The sequence below is a fragment of the Scomber scombrus genome, chromosome 23 (genome assembly GCF_963691925.1).
Source record: "Scomber scombrus chromosome 23, fScoSco1.1, whole genome shotgun sequence".
Taxonomy (NCBI): domain Eukaryota; kingdom Metazoa; phylum Chordata; class Actinopteri; order Scombriformes; family Scombridae; genus Scomber; species Scomber scombrus.
Window position 1 is genome coordinate 9,828,040 of NC_084992.1, and position 22,211 is coordinate 9,850,250.

General features: G+C 38.8%; 2 protein-coding genes across 3 annotated transcripts; one reads left to right on the top strand and one right to left on the bottom strand.

The window, feature by feature from the left end:
- Window positions 1-605: 605 nt before the first annotated feature.
- On the bottom strand, window positions 606-1,655 carry msmp1 (microseminoprotein, prostate associated 1). Its single transcript, XM_062444447.1, has 3 exons — window positions 1,553-1,655; window positions 1,363-1,471; window positions 606-777 (listed from the first exon to the last, which is right to left on the bottom strand). Exons 1-3 carry the CDS (start codon window positions 1,653-1,655, stop codon window positions 606-608), a joined length of 384 nt encoding a protein of 127 aa, XP_062300431.1.
- Window positions 1,656-6,733: 5,078 nt separating this feature from the next.
- Window positions 6,734-19,360, top strand: pik3c3 (phosphatidylinositol 3-kinase, catalytic subunit type 3). 2 transcript variants are annotated; one of them, XM_062444930.1, is made up of 25 exons: window positions 6,734-7,106; window positions 8,650-8,838; window positions 9,225-9,368; window positions 9,539-9,668; window positions 10,878-10,964; window positions 11,642-11,737; window positions 11,835-11,906; window positions 12,076-12,180; window positions 12,792-12,884; window positions 13,015-13,200; window positions 13,401-13,531; window positions 14,073-14,154; window positions 14,270-14,337; window positions 14,440-14,545; window positions 14,646-14,762; window positions 15,056-15,187; window positions 15,378-15,506; window positions 15,654-15,723; window positions 15,890-15,954; window positions 16,050-16,134; window positions 16,229-16,303; window positions 16,815-16,983; window positions 17,599-17,689; window positions 18,422-18,547; window positions 19,023-19,360. In XM_062444930.1, the coding sequence occupies exons 1-25, from the start codon at window positions 7,042-7,044 to the stop codon at window positions 19,035-19,037; spliced, it is 2,628 nt and encodes an 875-aa protein (XP_062300914.1). In that variant the 5' UTR covers window positions 6,734-7,041; the 3' UTR covers window positions 19,038-19,360. The 2 variants fall into 2 exon arrangements, with proteins under 2 accessions (XP_062300914.1, XP_062300912.1); XM_062444928.1 differs by having other exon boundaries at window positions 19,034-19,360.
- The last annotated feature ends 2,851 nt before the right edge of the window (window positions 19,361-22,211 follow it).

Genomic DNA, 22,211 nt, shown 5'->3' on the forward strand with positions numbered 1-22,211 from the left:
AAAGCAGCATTTTCTCTTTGTAAACTTTATTTGGAGGTTAAATGAGTTACAGCAGAGAACAGGTCAAATTCAACAGGAATTGTTTTATATATGTATATACAGTATATATTAATGTATATATCTATTTGCTGATATTTACAATAAGTCATTAGATGAATTGAAGATATAGCTTCTGACTGAATATAAAAAATAGGAAAGAAGCTTCAACATTTCTAGATTTCTTACAAACAATTTTGGTGTGAAAATCTCAAACAACCTTTATTAAAATAAAGTTGTGCAGCTTCTGCTTCTTTAACTGCGTGGTTTGAATCAGCAAAATAATTACTATCAGGCAGTAATTGATGAAAAAGTTTAAAGAAACCGGTATGTCTAAATTTAGTGAAGTGGCACATCATTGTGTGCTCATTGTCTTAAAATCTTCAGCTGGAAAATACTTAAATATTCTTTCACATTTCCTTCATTGATTATACAACCTTAAAGTTACAATTTTTGTTAATGTTTTATATTAGTACAGTATTTATATGGAAGACTGGTTACTGGTATTTAACTGTGGTGAGTAATGGTTTCACAGGCAGACAGACTGAGCAGATATTCTGAGTGGTTTTCTACCCCTCCAGCTGTTGCTGCAGGTGAAGTGATCCATGGCTGGGGTCATTGATGTCTTCACCTGGGGAGCAGGGCAGGCGGGTGTCGGCTGTCTGGACCAGGATCACTTTGCAGGTCACCGGCTCCACACGTATCTCGCACCACGCGGGGAAATCCACTGGCCGATGTACCCTGGACAGTGAGGAAGGTAAAGGAGAAAACTCAGTGGATGTTTGCAGTTTTTAAAGCACCTTGAAGTGAGCTAGAAGTAAATTTTCAATCATGTCATTCACAAAATTGTGAAAGCATGTGGGGTATAGTTGCAGACATGACTTAGGCACTCTTATAGCAAGAAACCCACTTTTCCTCACTTTATTGTATGTCATGTGGACTGTAAACAACACTGTTTGACTCTGTTTCTTTTGCTGGTCCAGCAGTGCGTCGCACTTTCAGTAAAAAGTGTTGATTTTCCAAAACAGTTAAGTCTTGACAAAATGTTCTAAATGCCAGTGATGGAAGGCAACTACTTAATTTATGAAGTATTTTATATAAGTACAATATTTTACAGTATTTTAAAACTGTGGTATTGCCACTTATGCGATACTTTGCAATACTTTTTGTGTAGTGCAACCCAAAATGTCCCATAAACACAAAATAATTTAGATCCACGACTGTGAAGTAACGTCTACTCCTTTGTTCGGTCTCCCTCAAGCTAGATGCAGTATTACAACCATGAGCATCTGGACACCAAACCACACAGGTTGTTTGTGTACTCACGTCTCACAGCAACCGACACCCACAGGGTGCAGACAGGTGCACTGCATACAAGCGTTGTCCATCCAGGTTTCACCCAGTGAGTAGTGTCTCCCCTCAAACTCACACAGAGCTGGAACAACAGATGGAAGTCATAAATGAACTTTTTAAATAAGTACAGATAGATATGATATTTCAAAGCGTGATATCTCACCTCTGGAGTCAAAGTGGCACTCCATGGGTGCTGCAGAAGCACCGCTGGTCCACAGGAGGAACCCTGTGACAGCGAGCGCCAAGTTAACTCCAGCAATCTCCATCTTCTTCTTGTGGTCTGGTCAGCGTCTGGTTCCTAATCTCCCTTTGCAACCCCATTTTATACATCCTGAGGCTTCACAACCACGGCGTGGAGGTGTGGTTAGCACCGTCACAGGCCTGGCAGGTGGCCGCAGAGGGTGTCAGGGGTGCCATTGGGAATGAGGAGGTGGTGGTTTGTGGAAGGAGGGGGTAGAGAGAGAGAGTGAGGGGAAAAGGCTGTTTCTTGGCACCGTTTTGGCACTCCGGAGATCACCTCGATGCGCTTCAGCGGGCATGAACGTCTAAAGTGATAGAAACAATGACACATCCATGTGGTGACTAAGAGAGGGAAGGGTAGGAGAGAGGTGAGATTGAGGGCAGTGAGGGAGAGAGGTGACGTCCAAGGAGAGTAGGAGGAGGACAGAGAGGAGAGAAAGAAGGATTGGATGGAATTATTAAACATGATTCATCATTCAACCTCTCATATGGTGTTGTAGGCCAGGTTGAAGTCAAGAAACTGAAGACGTGACTAATGCACCTATAAAACACATGCGTAAGTCCTGATTTTATCATAACTATTACAACACTTAAATAAATACAATCCATAAAGTTGAAATGTAGACATACTTCACATGATCTACTGCTTTGACTACTACATACATACAGTGTGTTACTATAGTTACAGACCCTCATCTGTATGAATGTACAATGTAAAGTCCTGTATGGAGGATGCATATACGTCTATCTATTAAAGGACAGGTTCACACATTCAAAGTCTGTCCTAAACCTACAGTCAGGTGCCCAAACAAACAGTGATGTGTTTTTCTTGTTCATTCCTCCTGTTCATACTGACCATTAGAAGATCCTTTCATAATGCACTTACAATGTAAGTGATGGGGGCAAAAATCCCCAGTCCTCCTTTTGAGCAAAAAGTTCATTTTAAAGTTTATTTGAAGCTAATATGGAACCTGTTTCAGTGTTCATTTGGGCACCTGACAATTGTTTTAAGGCAGACTTTCCTTTATGGTTTTCCTTCAATTTATCACCCATCTGTGTATATCCACTGAATGATGTCATGCTAACTACAAAACTTTAATTATATGTTGTGGCCGTCAAACTCACCAGGCCTCAACTTTTGGAGATTGTGGTTTGATACAATAAGAAAATATGTTTTCAAAAAATCATTTTCATCCCTCCAGTATAGAGTTTAGAGCTGCCCACTGTCTTACTAAGACACTTTACTGTTTATTGGTTTCCTGTAATTAGTCACCCATTTCCATGTTCACATAACTCTTGCATACATTTCTGTTGTGACCTCTAACCTTGCCTATCTGTGCAGTGTTAACTCATATTAATGACATCATTAATCCACTCTGTGACCTCATGTGGGTCCCATCTGTTGAAACCTAAAGGAACAATGGTAATAGGGGCGTTGCAGTAGGTGTATTTGTCCCAAACTACTCGGTACAGGATGTTCAGTCACCCTGGTTACCATATACACATATTGGTGCCACTGCAATGACAAACGAGGGACCCAAGTCACATCTCCCTTGTCATCCTTCGGCTCCGCTCTCTGTAACAGTTGGCTTTCTACCTCAAAACTGAGGAACATAACTGTGAATGTTGTTCACCTTTACACTCCTACTGTCAGTAAAGAAGAAACCTGTTCATAGTAAACCCCAACTGATACACCAGAGGGTCAATATTATTAGCCAGTATTGTTGTTTTTTTTTACTAATATATCAGTATTTCCATCAATGTTGGATGATAAACAATAAAAACACACAATATTGCAGAAAAAGTTCTTGAAGTGATTAAGAAACTGTAATTATGACACAATCGAAGAAGATGAGAAGTTTGTTAAGAATTAATTGAATGAACAAGGTGCGCTTATTTTGTTTTTCAAGAAACTTTCAGCTACATCTTATGGCCTTCATCAGCAGAGGAAGATGATGGCTGAAAGCTCTTGAAAGTGAGTGGAGCTTGTGATAAGAACATTTTAATCTAATTTATCTTTCCTAGATCAAGAGTGTAACTCAACTTTGAAGAATACATGTATTTTCCAGCACCTTTATCACAGGATGTCTTTACAAAATTTGGCCTGTATATCCTTGATTTCAGCATCTTTCTACTCTTCTAAGATTCATTTCTGGGAAAAAGGCAAAATGTGTAATTAAGAATAGGATCCTGATGTGACAAGGCAGCACAGTATCACTCTGTGGGCCTACAAAACATTAACTCATCTTCTTCCACTTGTTTGCAGTCTGAAGCGCCAGATCATAGGAAAAATCCTCTCAAGCCTTTCACAGGAGGCCCCGGGGCCTCGTAACATAGTGTTTTACGGGCCTTTTCTCTGGTAGTCACAGTAGTCAGAGTGTTGATAGGTCTCCCTCATCAGACAGTGATGCTTCTCCATTCATTCAATGTGTATGACTCACGTCTGTGTTGGTTTGGGCATTTGAGAAGTCAGTTAAGACAATGGAAGAAATTTTAATGGCAAATGTTCCTTCATAACTTCAACCAGGGCAGATCTGACCTCTTCAGAGCTTATGGGTCCCATACATGACAGTGAAATCACACCCAAATTTGTTGTAGTCAGTTCCCGTCAGTGTTGATGAAAAAGGGAGTACCTCATCAAAACAAAGGATGAGGATTTTCCTGTCACACGCCTGTTCCTCTTCACGGACATGCACTTAATTGGTGAAAAGTGCATTTTAATTGGGAAGAACTTTCTGTTTGAAAGTTCACGAGGCTGTCGTCATTGAGACGTCACACTTGGCATCTTTAATCTTTGATTAAAATGATTGGTTTTCTTTTCTTTGTTATGATTTGTTATAATACAATTAATACGTTTTACCATTTTATGTTTCTTTTTAAAATTTTAGTAGAGAAAAGATGACGGGTGCTGATATCTCTCCATGATTTGCTATTAATATTAATGCTATTAGTATTATAATTATTAGTAGTAATATAATAATTTTACTTTTGGCTCACATGAATGACTAAAACACAAAGAAACATCAATACAACATTACATAAAGGTAGCTTTGAAAAAACAGACCGTAAGTTAAGGTTTGAATCAATATGTTAAGCATATAGACATATTACCATATTTTTAAGATTCATTTTCTAGAAAATGAATTAATAAAAACAGCCCACATTGGTTTGGGCTCTTTTTTTGTTCATGTTTTGTCTTGTAAAGTCTACATCATGACACTGATAAAGATTATTATCAGGTGCTATTATCATAAACCTCCCATTCCTACTGTTTTTTTCTTTTATCACATATCCTACTTGTGTTTTTACTATTCATATTTTATTTCAATTAATAATTATTATTTGCAAACTGTATGGACTTTTCTGTACAGTGTTTTCAGTAGCGTAATAACACCTTTTCTCCACTTCCAAGCTCTACAGAAATAAATAAATAAGTTAATGATGATACATCCTTGAAAAAAGTTTATAAGTTTTGTTTAAGTTGGCAGTAATGTATGGAGGACCATGTACCTCATTTGTTGTGGCAGTGTTACTTTACTAAGACAGTGGCAAGAGGTCTTTATTGCTGATTTTGCTGTATTGTTTGAATATGTACCATTTGGATTTTTAAGTTACATCTAAAACAATGGGAAATGAGCATACATCATCAATCTTATAATTATCTAAGTTTCATATTCATAAGTGTAAGTTTAGTTTGCCAACAGAAAATCTCCTATTCTCCTCAGTTTTTCATAAAGAATGTGAGCAGTATACAGACCATTAAATTTTGCACAAATAAGAACACTGTAATTCTGTTAATAAGTGTATTGTTTCACTTCATGTCTTAATTCAACTTATTCTGTTGTTTTATTTATTCAATAAAAAAAAAAAATCTATTTCCTCTTTCTATTTGTTATGTGCTGTATGTGTTTTGTTCCCCAAGACTGTACTCCATGGTCATTCATACAATCAGTAAAGAGAAAATAAAAATATATAAATAGAAATAAAAATAATAAAATAAATAAATAAATAAACATTTATGGAGGACCACGTGTTATAAGTGTTAGAAATAGTAATCAAGAATTTCGTTAATGAATATTTAAATGTACACTAAAAACAGGAATTTGTCATGTAGAAATGTACAAATAAATCCATAAATAAGTAGTAAGTAGTAATAATTGTTATTTGACATTTAATGGGAAATAAAAAGACGAACTATAAAATTGTATTTACAAATGAAGTATTAACCCTTAAATACTGTTCAGGGTCTAATTTGACCTATTTTTACATTTGAAAAAGAAAGAAAAGACCTTAAACAACTTTTTTTTACCCAGACATTTGATTACTCATCACAATGTGACCCAGAATATACAAAATTAGAAATATTTCAACTTTCTGGAAATGTTTTTGTGCACTGGATACACATTTATTTGTGAGTGTTTAATGCATATTTAAAAAAAAAAAAACAACAACACCAACCTAAGAATAAACTCTCTCTGCTCTCTGAATCCTGAAAGCTTCATCAAGGATTAATCACCAATGTATTAATGACTGATGAGGTCATTCATGAATGATTTGTGGTTCCGAAATTATGTATAGAAACTAATTATGAGTTGATACTTTGAATTATGAGCAGTATGTAAGGGTTAATATATCAATCCATAGTTTTAAATTAAAAGGGGATTCAGTAAAATAACATAAAATATAATTTAAGTGCAAAAAATACATAAAACATAATAAAACAACTTTAAGAAACAATTTAAGTGCAAAAGAATACATAAAACATAATAAAACACATTTAAAAAAAACATAATTTTAAATGCAAAGAAATACGTGAAACATAATACAACAAAAATAAAAAACATAATTTAAGTGCATAATTTAAAAAACCCCATTAATAATCAATGTTTAAAGCACTTTTTTAAAGACAGATAACTATGTTTTAGGTGTCATGTCCATAGACTGTATGGTCATGTCCCTTTAATTAGCCCCGCCTCTTTTGCACTTCCTTCTTCACCCCATCAGACTGGACAAATCAACCCAAGATTCATCGATCGCCCGCTTAGCCTCCCCAGTCCCACTCTATCTACGATCGACTGCTTTAGCCTGGCCTGTATATGTCGGTTGCTGCTGTGTTGTTGTGTAGCTCATAAAAAACATCAAATCATGCCCGGTGAGACAGCAGGTTAAAATAATGTCTTTACCGTGAACACAGGCGTTTAATGTTTGCATTTTTAGACTCGTTTACAGTTAGTTAAAGTCTCTATTCGTGTGGGCCGGCGGGTTAAAGTGTTTTGAAGTGAGTACAGGGGAGTGTTTTTATGCTGATCCGAGGCCTTGTCGAAAAAAAAAAGTCTGACATAAAAGCGTCCGGGATTGCATGCTGAAGTCGACAGGTTCTCTGGTTAGGTTTGAGTGTTTCCCCGTCGGAAGATGGACACTGATAAATTTAACTATGTTTACAGCTGTGACTTGGACATCAACGTTCAACTTAAGATGTAAGTTTTTTCCTTTAGCACCGCGCAAGTGTGTCGTTAACTAATCTATCTTGTGACTTGTGTGTGTGTGTGTGTGTTTGTGTGTGTGTGTGTGTGTGTGTGTGTGTGTGTGTGTGTGTGTTTGTGTGTGTGAGAGAGAGTGTGTGAGTGTTTATTGACATTGACAAGTAACTGCATTCACACTAATTAATTTGCTAAATTATAAATTAAAAAAATGAAGTGTGTGTGTGTGTGTGTGTGTGCGCGCCATTGACAAGTAACCTAATTGATAACATTTGAAAAAAATAATGCTACTGAAATGATAGATTCTGAAATTAGACAAAGTTAACTATTCCAACTATTTTTATAGTTTGTCTATCATTTATGTCATTAGTCAAGCTTCTCAGATGATATGTAATTTATATCACTGCACATTGATACAGTTGGATTCTGATTGATCCCCAAAAAAGCTTTTTTTCTCTTTATTTTTCACATTTTTCACACATTAGCAGTCAGAAATGTTAAATGATAAATTGAAAGACTAATTTACAGATTAATTGACGCTGATAATAATCTTCAGTTGCAGCTGTAGTGTAAACTGTAGCCTAACACTGAGAAACTAACTATTCAAACTACTTTTTTAATAGTTGATAAATCATTTAAGTCATCAAGCTTCTCAGAAGTTATGTCATCTTACATGATGTTATATATTTATTATATTTGCTGTAGATTTATATATTGTGGATCCTGTTTGATCGTTAACTACTGATTCAACAAAAGAAGCATTAGTTTGACTTGTAGCCAGAATGGAAAGTGTTATTATTATTGTTATTATTATTTCTACATCATAATGAAGTTACTAAATTAATTACTTGGTTGTCGATATTAAAGCAGATTCCACCTACTAAATATGATCCGATTCCAATGAATCAACTCACACTACGTTTCATCCCGAGCACAGTTTGTTGTTGGATGTTAGACGGCGAGTTTCCTGGTGAGGATTCTCATTTGAAAGCACAATCGTCCTTTTATTAAAAATCAAGCACACGGCTCATGAGTGTAATTATTGCATCAAAACAGTCTAACTAGTGAGGCAGCTGTGAACTGTGGCCAGCTTTTCTCCAGTTTCATCACCACACTGGGACGGTGTCCAAGTGTCCATATTCATTTCATGTTAATCATTTTCATTCATGCATTTAATGCTAGTGTTTTTTTACATTTGAAAAAGAAAATAATTAGTACATCATACATACATTTCTTTTTTATTCTTTATCATTGTCTGAAATACTACTGGGATGAAACTGTGTTGAGTAGAAAAAGAAAAATCTCAATAAACATGATCCTGTGTTAAGCTTGAACATCCTTCCTTTATCTGTATCTTGACTATTTTTTATTAAAATACTGAAAATTGAAATCAACATAGTACAGACTGTGAAAATGAGTGTTAGGAAGATGAGGTTGACTAATTTGTTGAACCATTCTTGATACCATCAGCAAACAACAACACTTCAAACAACCTCTTTCTTTCCTCCTCACTCTTGTCTTGTCCTCTCTCTTCCTGCAGAGGTAGTTTAGAAGGGAAGCGAGAGCAAAAGAGCTACAAAGCCCTGCTCGAAGACCCCATGCTGAGGTTCTCTGGCCTCTACCAGGAGAACTGCTCGGACCTCTACGTCACCTGTCAGGTGTTTGCTGAAGGAAAACCTCTCGCTCTGCCCGTTCGCACCTCGTACAAAGCATTCAGCACTCGCTGGAAGTGAGTCCTGAGCTCTCTGTGTGTGTGTGTGTGTGTTCTTGGTGTATACAATAATTACTTAGAAAAAACTCATGTAATTCGCTGATATCAAATTTTTCATCAAAACTGAATAACAGTTTGTGAGGACGGTGTTTACCTCCTCATAACAGCTACTTCTTGTGTGAAGTTGGTGATTATTAGATGAACACTGGTTACCAAAAATTTCATGACCTAAAAATAAATGTTATGTTAACCTGACTTGTATTTTTCCTTCTTTAGAGCGCATCTTCCAATTTGTGCTTTTTCCTGGAGTTTCAGAAAAGTTGCATTTCAGTTGCTCAGAGCGTTATGTCCCTTTTCTTACACTTTCTCTCTCTTTTATTCTCCTCTCCTGCGGTCTTTTGTAGCTGGAACGAGTGGCTGCGGCTGCCAGTCAAGTACCCAGACCTTCCCCAAAGTGCCCAGGTTGCCCTCACAGTGTGGGACATCTATGGGCCTGGCAGAGCCGTCCCCGTCGGTGGAACCACTGTCACCCTCTTCGGCAAATACGGGTGCGTAAAAACTTGTTAGCGATCGAATAAGATTGTGTCAAAAGTTGAAACATCGGCGTTGAATTCATATCAAGCTAAATCCTAAATTGGCAAGCAAGAGCACACAAAAACAACAAGATAAATAAACTGACGGTGCAGTTTTCAAACCCCCTCCTCCCGTCTTGTTCCAGTATGTTCCGGCAAGGGATGCATGACCTGAAGGTTTGGCCGGGTGTGGAGGGGGACGGAGGGGAGCCCACCACCACGCCAGGACGCACCAGCAGCAGCCTGGCAGAGGATCAGATGGGCAGATTGGCCAAGGTACAGTATGTGCATGAACAGGAGAGCAGGGCAAAGGACTGGAGAGAGGAGAGAGTGTGTTGGTGCAAGAAAGGAGGAGAGGGAAAGAGTGTGTGTGTGTGTGTGTGTGTGTGTGTGTGTTTGTGTGTGAAGAGGTTGGGGGTGGGGGCAGGGGTGCAAAAAAACATTGTGTGTGTTGGAGAGAGGAATCCTCCGATACGAAGCCCTGTCTAAACCACCGTCTGTTCCAGGGCCCTGACCTGGAGGTACTCAGTGATGTGAGTACAAGTGGAGGAGTCAGTGCTGGCAATGCAGAATGTGTGTGTGTGTGTTTGTATACTGTATGCGTGTGTGTGTGTGTGGGTGTGTACAAGGCCTTGGCCAAAATTTATTTGAATATAAATCCTATCCTATTTTCTATTCACATTTAATACGACAATACAGACTGTGTAAGGGATGTTCACACTATAAATTCTTCCTCTATTAAATCCCTGAACACTTTGCTTTGTTCTCTGTGGGGAACTCATAAGTAGAAAAATCCCATAAAAGGCATTTGCAAATACATTTTGACTCAGGTTTTGGTGTGAGCACCTGTCGTCTGTCAAGGTGTGCGGCTGCGTTCTTGAAAGCATCACACACACCTGCTGTTGCCATACTTTACTGTATGTACGCGTGTGTGCATGGATTTCATTTGTATGTGGACACGAGACACGTTAGCCAACTCATCGCAACTTTTTGGGATATCTACAGGGAGACGTCAGGGAGTACGTTTCATTAAACATCATCCGATTCGGCTCATTTTTTCAAGTTAAAACCCCAAAACAGACTGACTCGATTCCTTTATATCTCACTAATCCTGACTCCTGGTCAATGTAATCATATCCAAGGATGTTTCTCAGCTGCTACCAGTTCATATGTTGTTTCAAAGAGTGAGTACTAATTCTAACCAGCTGTGTTGTGGGCCTCATGTTCGTGGCCAAGTGTGTGCTTACATTCCCGACATCCACACTGACTGATGAGTGGCTGCTGAGTGTGCGAGCGGAGATGCTGGATTGGCTGCTGCCACTGGATTTGTGCATGTTTATGGATCGAGCAGTTTGCACACCAGCCACCCCGCTGTTACCTCAATTATTCTATTTATTTATACATTTCAGTAAACCTTTTTTTTCTCTCGTCCCCCTGCTCTCTTTTTTTCTTTCTTCCTGTCTTTCTTTCCTTGTCTCTGTTCAGCTGACGAAGGCCCATCGACAGGGCCACATGGTGAAGGTGGACTGGCTGGACCGTCTCACTTTCAGAGAGATTGAGATGATCAACGAGGTGAGTCGTTTTAGGTGGAGTCTGTTTCAAACACACCATTTTTATATATTCATAAAAAATATGTTGGATATAAATGATTATCAGTATGATGATTTTGGAGGAATGCAGTTGCAAAATGTAGGATTTTAGGATTTCTGTGTACCTTTTTCATAATCCTTGTGATAACTGTATGATGGCGTATTAGGGCCATATATGTTAAAAAAATAAAATAAAATAAAATAAAAAAAACTGACCTGGAGGAGGGGGGATAATATTTTGAGAAAAAAGTCACAAATTTGCAAGAAAAAAAAAAAATCACAAATATACGAAAAAAACCTCTGATATTTTAAAGTTGGGAATTTGCAAGAAATAAACTCACAAATTTATGAAAAATACAATATGTTTTCGTCCGGATGCTTAAAATGATATGGTGATTCTGGGCGTCTCTCCAGTGTTGCAAAGTGAGACTATGTGACTGCTTGGCAGAATAAAACAGCCTTTTTTCAAGTTTTTTTTCTTGCAAATTTGCGACTTCAATCTCAGAAATATATGTCCGTTTTTTTCTCTCGAAGTAACCCCCCCCTCTTCCAGGTCAGTACTATTTTTTTATTTATTTTTTTTATATCTATGGCCCTAATACGCCGCTGTCTAACTGTGTTGTCTTTTGAAAACTTTCCTACATGTGTGTTTTTCTGCAGAGCGAGAAACGCAGCTCTAACTTCATGTACCTCATGGTGGAATTTCCACGCGTCAAAACGAACGACAAGGAATACAGTATTGTCTATTACGAAAAGGTATTTTTATAAACTTGTAAATAGGATCGTATAAGCATCATCATAACACTGGAAACCGTGTCAGCTGATTGGTGCGTTGTACTTGACCCCCACTCAGGATGGAGATGATTCGTCACCCGTTCTCACTAGCTGCGACATCGTCAAAGTCCCTGACCCACAGATGGGAATGGTGAGGAGACACACACACACACTCTTATGTTGTAGAAAATGTGATAATTATGGCTTAAAAATGTTGCTGATGAAATGTATACTGTAACTGTATATTTACACACAGATTTTTTTTATAGATTTGTATGTTTAATTCACAATATATATGTTTGTTTTGCCTTTCCTCACAGGAGAACCTAGTCGAGAGCAAGCATCACAAACTGGCTCGTAGCCTCCGCAGTGGGCCGTCAGATCACGACCTGAAGCCCAACGCTGCAACACGTGACCAGCTCAATGTAAGTAACCAGTAGTTCAGTTTTTATTTAGGACACATTGTGCAGATACAAAAAAACCTGGTCAATATTGTGCAAAACTGGTCAAAATATGATGCTGAGTGTCTTATTGCTTTTATTAAACAACATCAGAACACTATCATAAAAATAGCTGGAGTGCAACCGAGCAAAATCATTCTTAAAGTCATGAAAACAAACATAGATGGGGCGCTACTAGCACGCACTGCAGCAGCGTGACAGATGCTTTGAATGTACTGAGCCTTTTTGAACTCTCTGTGCCAGAACAAACTGTTTAAACATACAGATATAAATACTCAAGAAGCATTTCTGTGGGTTTATGATCTGTCGAAGCTCTTTGATTTTCAGCTTCCATGCATCTTTTCAATAGACGGATATAAAGCAGTCTTTATTGAAGCACATGCATGACAGAAATCTCCCATCAGCTGACCATTTTTTATCCTTTTCTTTTGCAAGTCAAAGTGTGTTTATACCTTTGCTATTAAAAACAACACTTTTAGCAGATTTCACTCCTCTGTTACAGTTTGTCTTTAATTTAAATACTTTAAAAAAAAGTATTTATAGCTTAAATTGATTTGATATGTGTGCACCAACAGATCATTGTGAGCTACCCTCCTACCAAGCTGCTGAGCTCTGAAGAACAAGACCTGGTGTGGAAGTTCAGATACTACCTCACCACTCAGGAGAAGGTGGGTGTATTGGTCTGACTCGGCTCTGCCACTCTGCCCTCCGTTATGTTTATTTCTGCCACTTAACTCTCTATACCATCTTGCATAATTTGAATGCTTCCTCCTCCTCCTCCTCCTCTTCTCTCTGCAGGCTTTGACAAAGTTCCTCAAGTGTGTGAACTGGGATCTGCCCCAGGAGGCCAAGCAGGCTCTGGAGCTCCTGGGGAAGTGGAGGCCCATGGATGTGGAGGACTCTCTGGAGCTGCTGTCCTCACAGTTCACAAACCCCACGGTCAGACGCTACGCTGTGGCACGCCTCCAGCAGGCAGATGATGAGGTAGGCGTTACCGAGCGGGGAGGTCACGAGAAGTGAAACTGTGTGGGTAGAAATGTTTACTTATAGATAACTTATATATAATGTTTAAAAACTTTTGAGACAACAAGTTTGAGTCTAAACTGTGAACAGAAAGCATTTCATTTTAAATTCATCTTCATTTTATAGAAAAACTATCTCTTCCTCCCCTTTCTTCTCTCTAGGATCTGCTGATGTATCTCCTCCAGCTGGTCCAGGCGCTCAAGTATGAGAACTTCAGCGATATTCAAGGAGGCCTGGAGCCAGGCAGCAAGAGAGACAGCCAGGGACTTTCAGATGAATCCTCACTAGACAGGTCAGCACTTTGGACGCCACATCGTTATAGCAGCTACTCTGGTTCTGGATCATAAATAAGTCAACGCTACCAACCACACTGATAGAGGCACGGAGGCTGTCTTCTCTGCCAGTCGCTAAAATGTTTTAAAAATAACAAGATTGTTGTATTTCCAATGATTTATTTTTTTCTTGTTTTATTTAGTTTTATACCGCCTGGATCTCAGTTTATCTCAGAAACGCTCACTGGCTGCGAGAGTATTTGCTGATTTGCAGAATTTGATTATTTTTCTTTCAGCGACCGTAATGAACTCATTGGGTTTTTATGATTTTACTGGCGTTAGTCTTCGTGGGTCTACAGCTCTGGCCAAAATCTGGAGCTGTCAGCTGGATGCAGAGAAGTGCAACTCTGCAACTGTGCTGACCTAAAATAAATCAAAAAACAAACCTTATTTGCAGAAATTGAAACGGCAAAACTCTGTCTGTAGTTTGAGTTTTGCATCTGCATATTCTCTGTGTGCTCATTGATGACTTTTTTCTGTCTCTTGTTACTGTTTGTGTAGTTCTCAGATCCTCTCTGGTACGTCTGGACCCTCCACGGCTCCGCAGAAAGGCAAAGAAGGAGCTGACAGCGAGAATATGGAGGTAATAAGCAAAACGTCACAGAAAACAAAAGCAGAGATGAATCAATATAAATCCTCACATCCAGCAGCTTATGAAACAAAAAGTATCGTAAGTAAAGTGTTATATCTCTTTGTAGCAGGACCTGTGTACGTTTCTCATCTCACGTGCTTGCAAGAACTCCACGCTTGCTAACTACTTGTACTGGTGAGCACAGTTTTCTGACTAAAAAAAACAAGCTTAGTTTGTTATTTCTGATATTTGTGCCCGTTTGTGCATTTGTCAGCAAAAGCTCTGCGTCATCCTCAGGTACGTGATAGTGGAGTGCGAGGATCAGGACACTCAGCAGAGAGACCCTAAGACCCACGAGATGTACCTGAACGTCATGAGGAGGTTCAGCCAGGCTTTACTCAAGGTCTGCTCTCTTATACGTCTCAATACAAGTGAAACAAACAGACTCTGTCTCTTTCTGGCCTACTTCTCTTAGTTGAAACACACTCTCTCTTCAATTCCAGGGCGATAAGTGTGTGAGGGTGATGCGGTCGCTGCTGGCCGCCCAGCAGACATTTGTGGACAGACTTGTGCAGTTGATGAAAGCCGTTCAAAGGGAGAGCGGTAATCGCAAGAAAAAGGTACCAGAACATCTTAACGCGCCAAAAAACGGACTCAGCATTTACTCAGTTTGATGCTTATTTGAATAATGCAGTTTGTGTTCTTGTATATCATTTCAGAAAATGTGCAAATGTGTCACAAAATGCTTTCATTAGAGGTTATTTCTTGTAGGTTGTTGACAGAATCAACCCAACTTTCACACTTCAGTAACACATGTTAATTCTGGTGGTTGGTTTTAACTGGAAACGCCCCTTAAACACACTGGTGCTGCTGAGTCGTGTTAACATCAGCGTGTCTTCCCGTGCGTTTACAGACTGAGAGGCTGCAGGCTCTGCTGGCCGACAACGAGAAGGTCAATCTTTCTGAGATCGAGCCGATTCCTCTTCCTCTGGAGCCTCAGATCCGGATAAGAGGCATCGTCCCCGAGACAGCAACACTGTTCAAGGTACAAGGAACATGACATTCACCCCTAATAAATCTCTACAATACAGAGGCAAGCATGCTGTTCAAGGCTCCAGTACACAGCGTCAATTGTGAATGTAACCCTCTGCTCCCAGGATAGAGAATGACCCGGGAACACAAATATTTCCTTCATTTCCTTCCTTTCCTTCATGAGTGTTTTGTGTGTGTGTCAGAGTGCTCTTATGCCGGCCAAGCTGATATTCAAAACCGAGGATGGAGCCATGTACCCGGTCATCTTCAAACACGGAGACGACCTGAGGCAGGACCAGCTCATCCTTCAGATCATCTCCCTCATGGACAAAGTGAGAACACTTTAATATTTACATGATGAGAGATGAGAAATCAAGAATGATGACACAGAAAATACAGCTGTTGCTTGTTTGAACTTAATTTCTTTGTAGTTTGCAGTTTTTAAAGTCACATTTTGTTCTGTTTTTTGGATGTTTTAGCTGTTGAGAAAAGAGAATCTGGACCTGAAGTTGACGCCCTACAAAGTTTTGGCCACCAGCACCAAACATGGTAAGAAGCTATGACATGGATATTTTAAACTAAATAATTATTACAAGCTTCTTTTTTCCTTCTTTCACGCATAAAACCAAGAATCTGTTTTAAGAAGGATGTCTGGGGAAAACAGCAGCATCACATTTAATTACTGATATAACAATTAAAATAATTCTTGTTCCAGGTTTTATGCAGTTTGTCCAGTCGGTTCCTGTTGCAGAAGTCCTGGCTACTGAAGGCAACATCCAGGTCAGGAGTTTATAATCATTATACTACTTACATTCAGTCCTCTTCTCTTGTGCTGACAAACACTATAACTTCTCATTGTGCTCTGATTTTGACAGAGCTTCTTCAGGAAACACGCACCAAGTGAAAAAGGGCCGTACGGCATCAGCTCAGAGGTGATGGACACATACGTCAAGAGCTGCGGTGAGTCCGTTTAAACTGTTTCATGCTTATTCTCTACTCACAGGTGATCCAAGAGGTCAAATTAATGAAATCTTGCTGATCTATTTCTTTCCAGCTGGTTACTGTGTCATCACATACATCCTGGGAGTAGGAGACAGACACTTGGACAACCTGCTGCTGACAAAGACCGGTGAGGCAAACATGCTTTTTATAGATCAGAGTTTACCATAGACTGTATATAAAATGGACGTAACATCCGTGACGTCACCCATTGGTTTGTGGTCTGCTGCTTGGAAGCGAATAGTTTCGGATCTGGGCAGCGCCATCTTGAAAATTTCCGGTACATGCCGGGTAAAAAAACAAAACACGGATTCTACTTATATGGGCATCAGGAGGAGCAAGAGGCGCCCTCTGAACCTGTAAACCAATCAACCTGTCAATCACGACGTAGCCCCGCCCTAATGCATACCCTGCTTTATCGTCAAATATAAAATCAGGGAGGCCAAATTTCACAAATTAACATCATACTGCATTGAAGAAGGCTTTAAACTAGCGATTGAGACCATAAACACATTTCGAAAACGTTTACTGAGGTTAGAAATCAAGTGAGAAGTTGGTGAATTCTCCATTGACTTGTATTGAATTTATTCATTTTCGCAAAAAAATGACAAGTTTGAGTGTCATCTCTTCTCTTCTTCCAGGGAAGCTCTTCCACATCGACTTTGGTTACATCCTGGGCAGAGACCCCAAACCTCTGCCGCCACCCATGAAGCTGAGTAAAGAGATGGTGGAGGGGATGGGAGGCATGCAGAGCGAGCAGTACCAGGAGTTCAGGAAGCAGTGCTACACTGCCTTCTTGCACCTCAGAAGGTAGGAGGCCAGAGACACACACATGCATGTTTGCTTACGACATTATAGAGACTTTAATTCCTTTCCTGGAGACTTACCCTAACCCAAAATCAGAGACACAGCTTTCGTACCTGAAAGTAGCCTTTGACACACTCACACACAAACTAACAGAAATAACTTCACTTTGCTGTAGAGTAGAGTCGAAATTCTCATCTAAAACGGAATATTCACAGATTAGTGTTTGTACCAGAGCAGTGGGTTTGCATGATTTACATCATTACCAAGAGTTGTCCAAAGTATTAGTTTCCTTCCTTTCATGCAGCCACTAATAGCATATTTTGTCATGGAGATTTAAAATAACTAAAAACTTTAAGCTTGCTTGAAGTAAGAAAGAAATCACAGGAGACATTCAAGGTTCAGTTTTAGTTGGATTATTATCACATGGTGAGGCAGTTAGGAGCACACTTCTTTGTTGGTACATGCAGATTTGACACAAATAAGAAAAGCTTTTACAGAAACTTTAATTTAACAGCGATACTTTTATGTTTTTTGAAAAGATTTATTTTTTTAAACCCCAAAAAAACCACTGCACATACTGTATTAAACCATCATAGTAAAACATGCTTCTTTCTTCAGATACTCCAACCTGATCCTGAATCTGTTCTCTCTCATGGTGGATGCCAATATTCCTGACATCGCCCTTGAGCCTGACAAAACTGTTAGAAAGGTAAAAGATTGTTTTTATGCCCAGTGAATCTATCACTACAAAATATGTATATATATTTTTAAGTGGAGCTTAGATGTCACAAAAATGCAGTTTTTCTTTCTGACACATCAATATGTTGAGATCCAGACATTCACACTTTTAGCACTTAAATAACAACACTTAAACATTATATAAATGGTTTAGTACACAATATAATATAGTCGTTACCAGATGTGTTTATTAATGTATTTAACTATAACATATAGTAAATGACAACATAGAAGTAATAATTGTTGACAAGTATTGTATATGAAACACTTAACATGTCCTTTTAATACTGCTTTTAGCTACATTAGTGTGTTATAAAGCATTTATTGAATGTATAACTGCTTATAAATGCTAAATAGTGGAACTTAAAGTAAAAGTGCTACCAATCTACAACAGAAATCAGCACACAGTACCAGTCAAAAGTTTGGACACGTCTTTCCATTCACTTGATGAGAAAGTGTGTCCAAACCTTTTACTGGTACTGTACCTTCCCCTTTTAAAAGCAGGTGAACCCTGGTAACTTACATGAAACCATAATGGAAGTTATGATCAACATTAAATAACAGTGACATCAAGATTTACATTCCTGATGGGAATACAAAAAAAAAAGCTGGTCATTTCCACCTACAGCTGCCAAAGTGTAAAGCTGCCCAGTACAATAAACAATGAATGACATTTATATGGGTTTAATATTTTTGCTTCTAGGTACAAGACAAGTTCAGATTGGACCTATCAGATGAGGAGGCGGTCCATTACATGCAGAGTCTGATTGACGAGAGTGTGGGCGCACTGTTTGCTGCTGTGGTCGAGCAGATACACAAGTTTGCTCAGGTAAGTGTAAAACAAATTTCATATACTTGAATCGAGAGCTGAAAAACATAATAATGCAAAAATAAATCTGCAGTTTTGATCATCTGTTAATGGGTTAAGTGTGTTTTTTTGAGACAAAATGCCAAGAATTCTCCAGTCCCAGCTGCTCAAAAGTAAATATTTGCTGTTTTATAATCTTTGTTGATAGTAAACTCAATGTATTTGGGTTTGGAACTGCTGGTAAAACAAAAACAAGCAACATAAATATGTCAACTTGGGCTCTGGAAAATTATGATGAGCATTTTCTTTACCAGACCAATCAAATGATCAAGAAAATAATTGATTATGTTAAAAAATACTGCCATCCATTTACCAAAGCGTTTTGTAATAAAACAATATACCAGACCTGGCAACATAAAAATTCTCAACATGTTAAAAAAGTAAATTTCACTATGTTAAAATCTCAGTAGCTGATGCTGTCACCGTCTCTCCTCAGTACTGGCGCAGATGAGCAGACCAGAGAGGCGGTTGAGTCTGAACTGGATCGACAGACGCAAAGAACTTCTGCAGCAGGAACGCACGATCGTATGGCTCCGACCCGACTGACGCCACGTGTGTGTGTGCGTGTGTGTGCGTGTGTGTGCGTGTGTGCGTGTGTGGATGAATGAAAAACTCTGAGACACTGTTTAAAAAGGCCAAGAATGCACTGCCAACTTTTACTGCAAGATGGCTAAACAAGGACACGGACATCTTTGTTTGCTTCTGTATATAACATGTATATTAATTATTAAATGAATTAAATGTATGGCCAAATAAAGACCGTTGATACAAGTACATTTTGTGGTTTTTTTACTCAAAAGCAGTGTATATTTTCCATCATTTTAGCCCAAAAAAGTGCTGCTATGTAGTGTTTATGGCACGCAAGATGTTTCTTAATTGAGCATTGCTGACCATCTGTGGATGGTGGTACGGTCTACGCGGGGGGTAGAAACCCCAGAGGGTTGATGAGTCATCGAGCGAGTGACTAAGCATTTCCGCTGAGAGGGGAGATCATTTTGTGCTAAAATACACTTTTTAACGGAACAAAAATTAACTAAAACATCCACAGAGGCCAACTATTTCGACATGCTTCAAATAGACATGACAAAAAAAGTGACACTATCCCTTTTTTAAATGTCATTTTTGGTGGGCATTTTATGCTGTTATTAGATAGCACCACAATAAAGATGGCAGGAAAAGGAAACTATCTTTTAAGGCATCAAAATGGTTAAAAACCTGACTGCTGCAAAATGTGCAAAAAAGATATTATCAACATCAGGCCACTTGTGGTTCAGGGGTTTTTCAGCAAAATAAAAACATCTCATTTAAAGCTGTTATTTAATTTCTAATTTCAACATATATAAAATCATTAACTGCTAGTTTTATGTTCAAAAACATTCGACTCGATGTTCTCTGTGGGACAGTAAAATAACTTCAGATGATTGATAACATGCTGACTTCTATTAACTCAACAAGCAAAAAAGCCAACTTGTAAAGACATTGTGTCAACGAGTGTTAGTCAGACTTCTCAATATTTCTGTTGGGTTTCTGTTTTGGCGTAACGGTTAAAAACATTACTTGTATTCATATTACACTTAAAACAACAATTAAAAGAGCCATGGTTTAAAAAAGCTTCAACATTTCAAGATGTCGACTAATCTATGTATAAATATAAGAGTTCAACTAATGATTACTTTGCAATTAATACACTGATTATTTTTGGATTAATTCCTGTCAGAAACTAGTAAAATAAATAGTATCACAAGTTCCTGAGAGAGAGCCAAAGGTGATTTAAGATTTAAGGTTTGTCTAACCAGCAATCCAAATCTCCAAGATATTTAATTTACAGTGATTTAAAACACAGAAAAGCAACAAATCCTCACATCTAAGAAGCTGAAACTACTGAATGTTCAGGATTTTTACTTTTTAACAGACTCAAACAATCATTAAAATAGTATCTGGTTCATTTTCTATCAATCCACTGATCACTTCAAGTTTTAACATAATTCATCTCCATTTCATTAGTATGAAAAGCAGCATTTTAGAGCAGCAATTATGATCTGTACGGAAAACGCAAAAAGCTGAATTAATTTGAGTAAAAAAACAAGCTTCACAGGGTTAAATCAGTGAGCTGTAATACACTGCAGTTTACTTCTCAGGTCAGTGCATGCCAACACCCCCCCCCCCCCCCCCCCCACACACACACACACACACACACACACACTAGTGGATAAGCAAACTTAAATCCATCTTGGTGGAGAATTATTACAAAATAGCCGAAAAGAAAAGCAGCAGCTTGACTGTTGTGTAGTCAGGTGCTCATTCACACAAGCCAGCTTTTTCCTTAATACATTAATCATCTCTGCACAACGTAAGCACTGCGCTTATTAATAAAAGCCATACACACTGGCTTGTCCGTGGAGCTTTGGATAACCCCCCAGGTCACTGTGGACTCTGGAAATGGTAGAAGGGGAAACAAACAACGTTGGACGGCCAAACCCCCAAAGGCTCCCCAATGTTGCGTAAAGATTGCAACACCAGCAAAACAGAAGGCAAGATGTCAAGATGTTCCTTGTTTTCACGCAGGAGGCAGGATGAGGTGTCAGTCACGGTTAAGAGGCAGCGAACCTCAGATGGGGCAACTGTGAGTCAGAAACATTTCAGAGCGATGAGGAGAAAAAAAACCTACTCTTTGTTATCACTTTGGAAAAAAAGCAGCATGAAAGAGCTGTTGGCTGCATGTGGGGGGTCAGAAGTTTTCTTAGTTCTTGTTTATGAAGCTTATGGTTTGGACTCGCCTGTCGAGTGGCACTGGACCGCAGCGACCGCAACCAGATTTAGATTCTTCACTGAATCGGTGGACGTGCACAAACACAGGAAAACAGCTCCTTTTGGACTTGTCAGATAAACTTTTTCTCCATCATTGGTAATTCTCACTCACCAGTCAATTCTCGGACCCCCCTTCACACTGCCCTCTGACTCACATCGGACTCTGAAAAGCAGTCACAGGAATGTGCTCGTAGGTCTGAGACTGGAAGCCACAGTTTCTATCACTTGATGATGGATGCCGGTTAAACAGAATGACAAGTTAGAGGTCAACCGGTGGCCTAGCGGGAAGGAACAAATATGTTTTACTTACAGTTACAATAAGGAATTCAGTTTCAGGTCATGAACTTTCATTCACTGGCCTAATAATGGCGGCAAGTTCCACAAGAAATGAAAGTCAGAGATCAAGGTCAAGTACAGAAAAGCACCTATTTAGCTGGAGGACATTCATTATCTTACTCAAAGACACTACAGTACTAATTATGTCATGTCATGAAACACAACACTGTTAGCTTATAAAAACAACACAGTAAAGCCTTGGAGCTGTAATGATTAGTCGGCCGACAGAAAATGAATCGACAACTACTTCGAGAACCAGTCATTGTTTTGAAGATTAAAGATTGAAGATTGTCAGATTAATCGATAATCAAAAGTGTTAGTTGCAGCCCTATGATAATGATAAAAAGTCAGCAAACTGTGAAAAAAGTTAGTTACAATCGAAGAAAAGCAGCAAATCCTCACAATAGAAAAACTGTATATGGGGAATGTTTGACATTGTTTCATGAATGATGATTTGAACAATTAATCGATTTACAAAGCA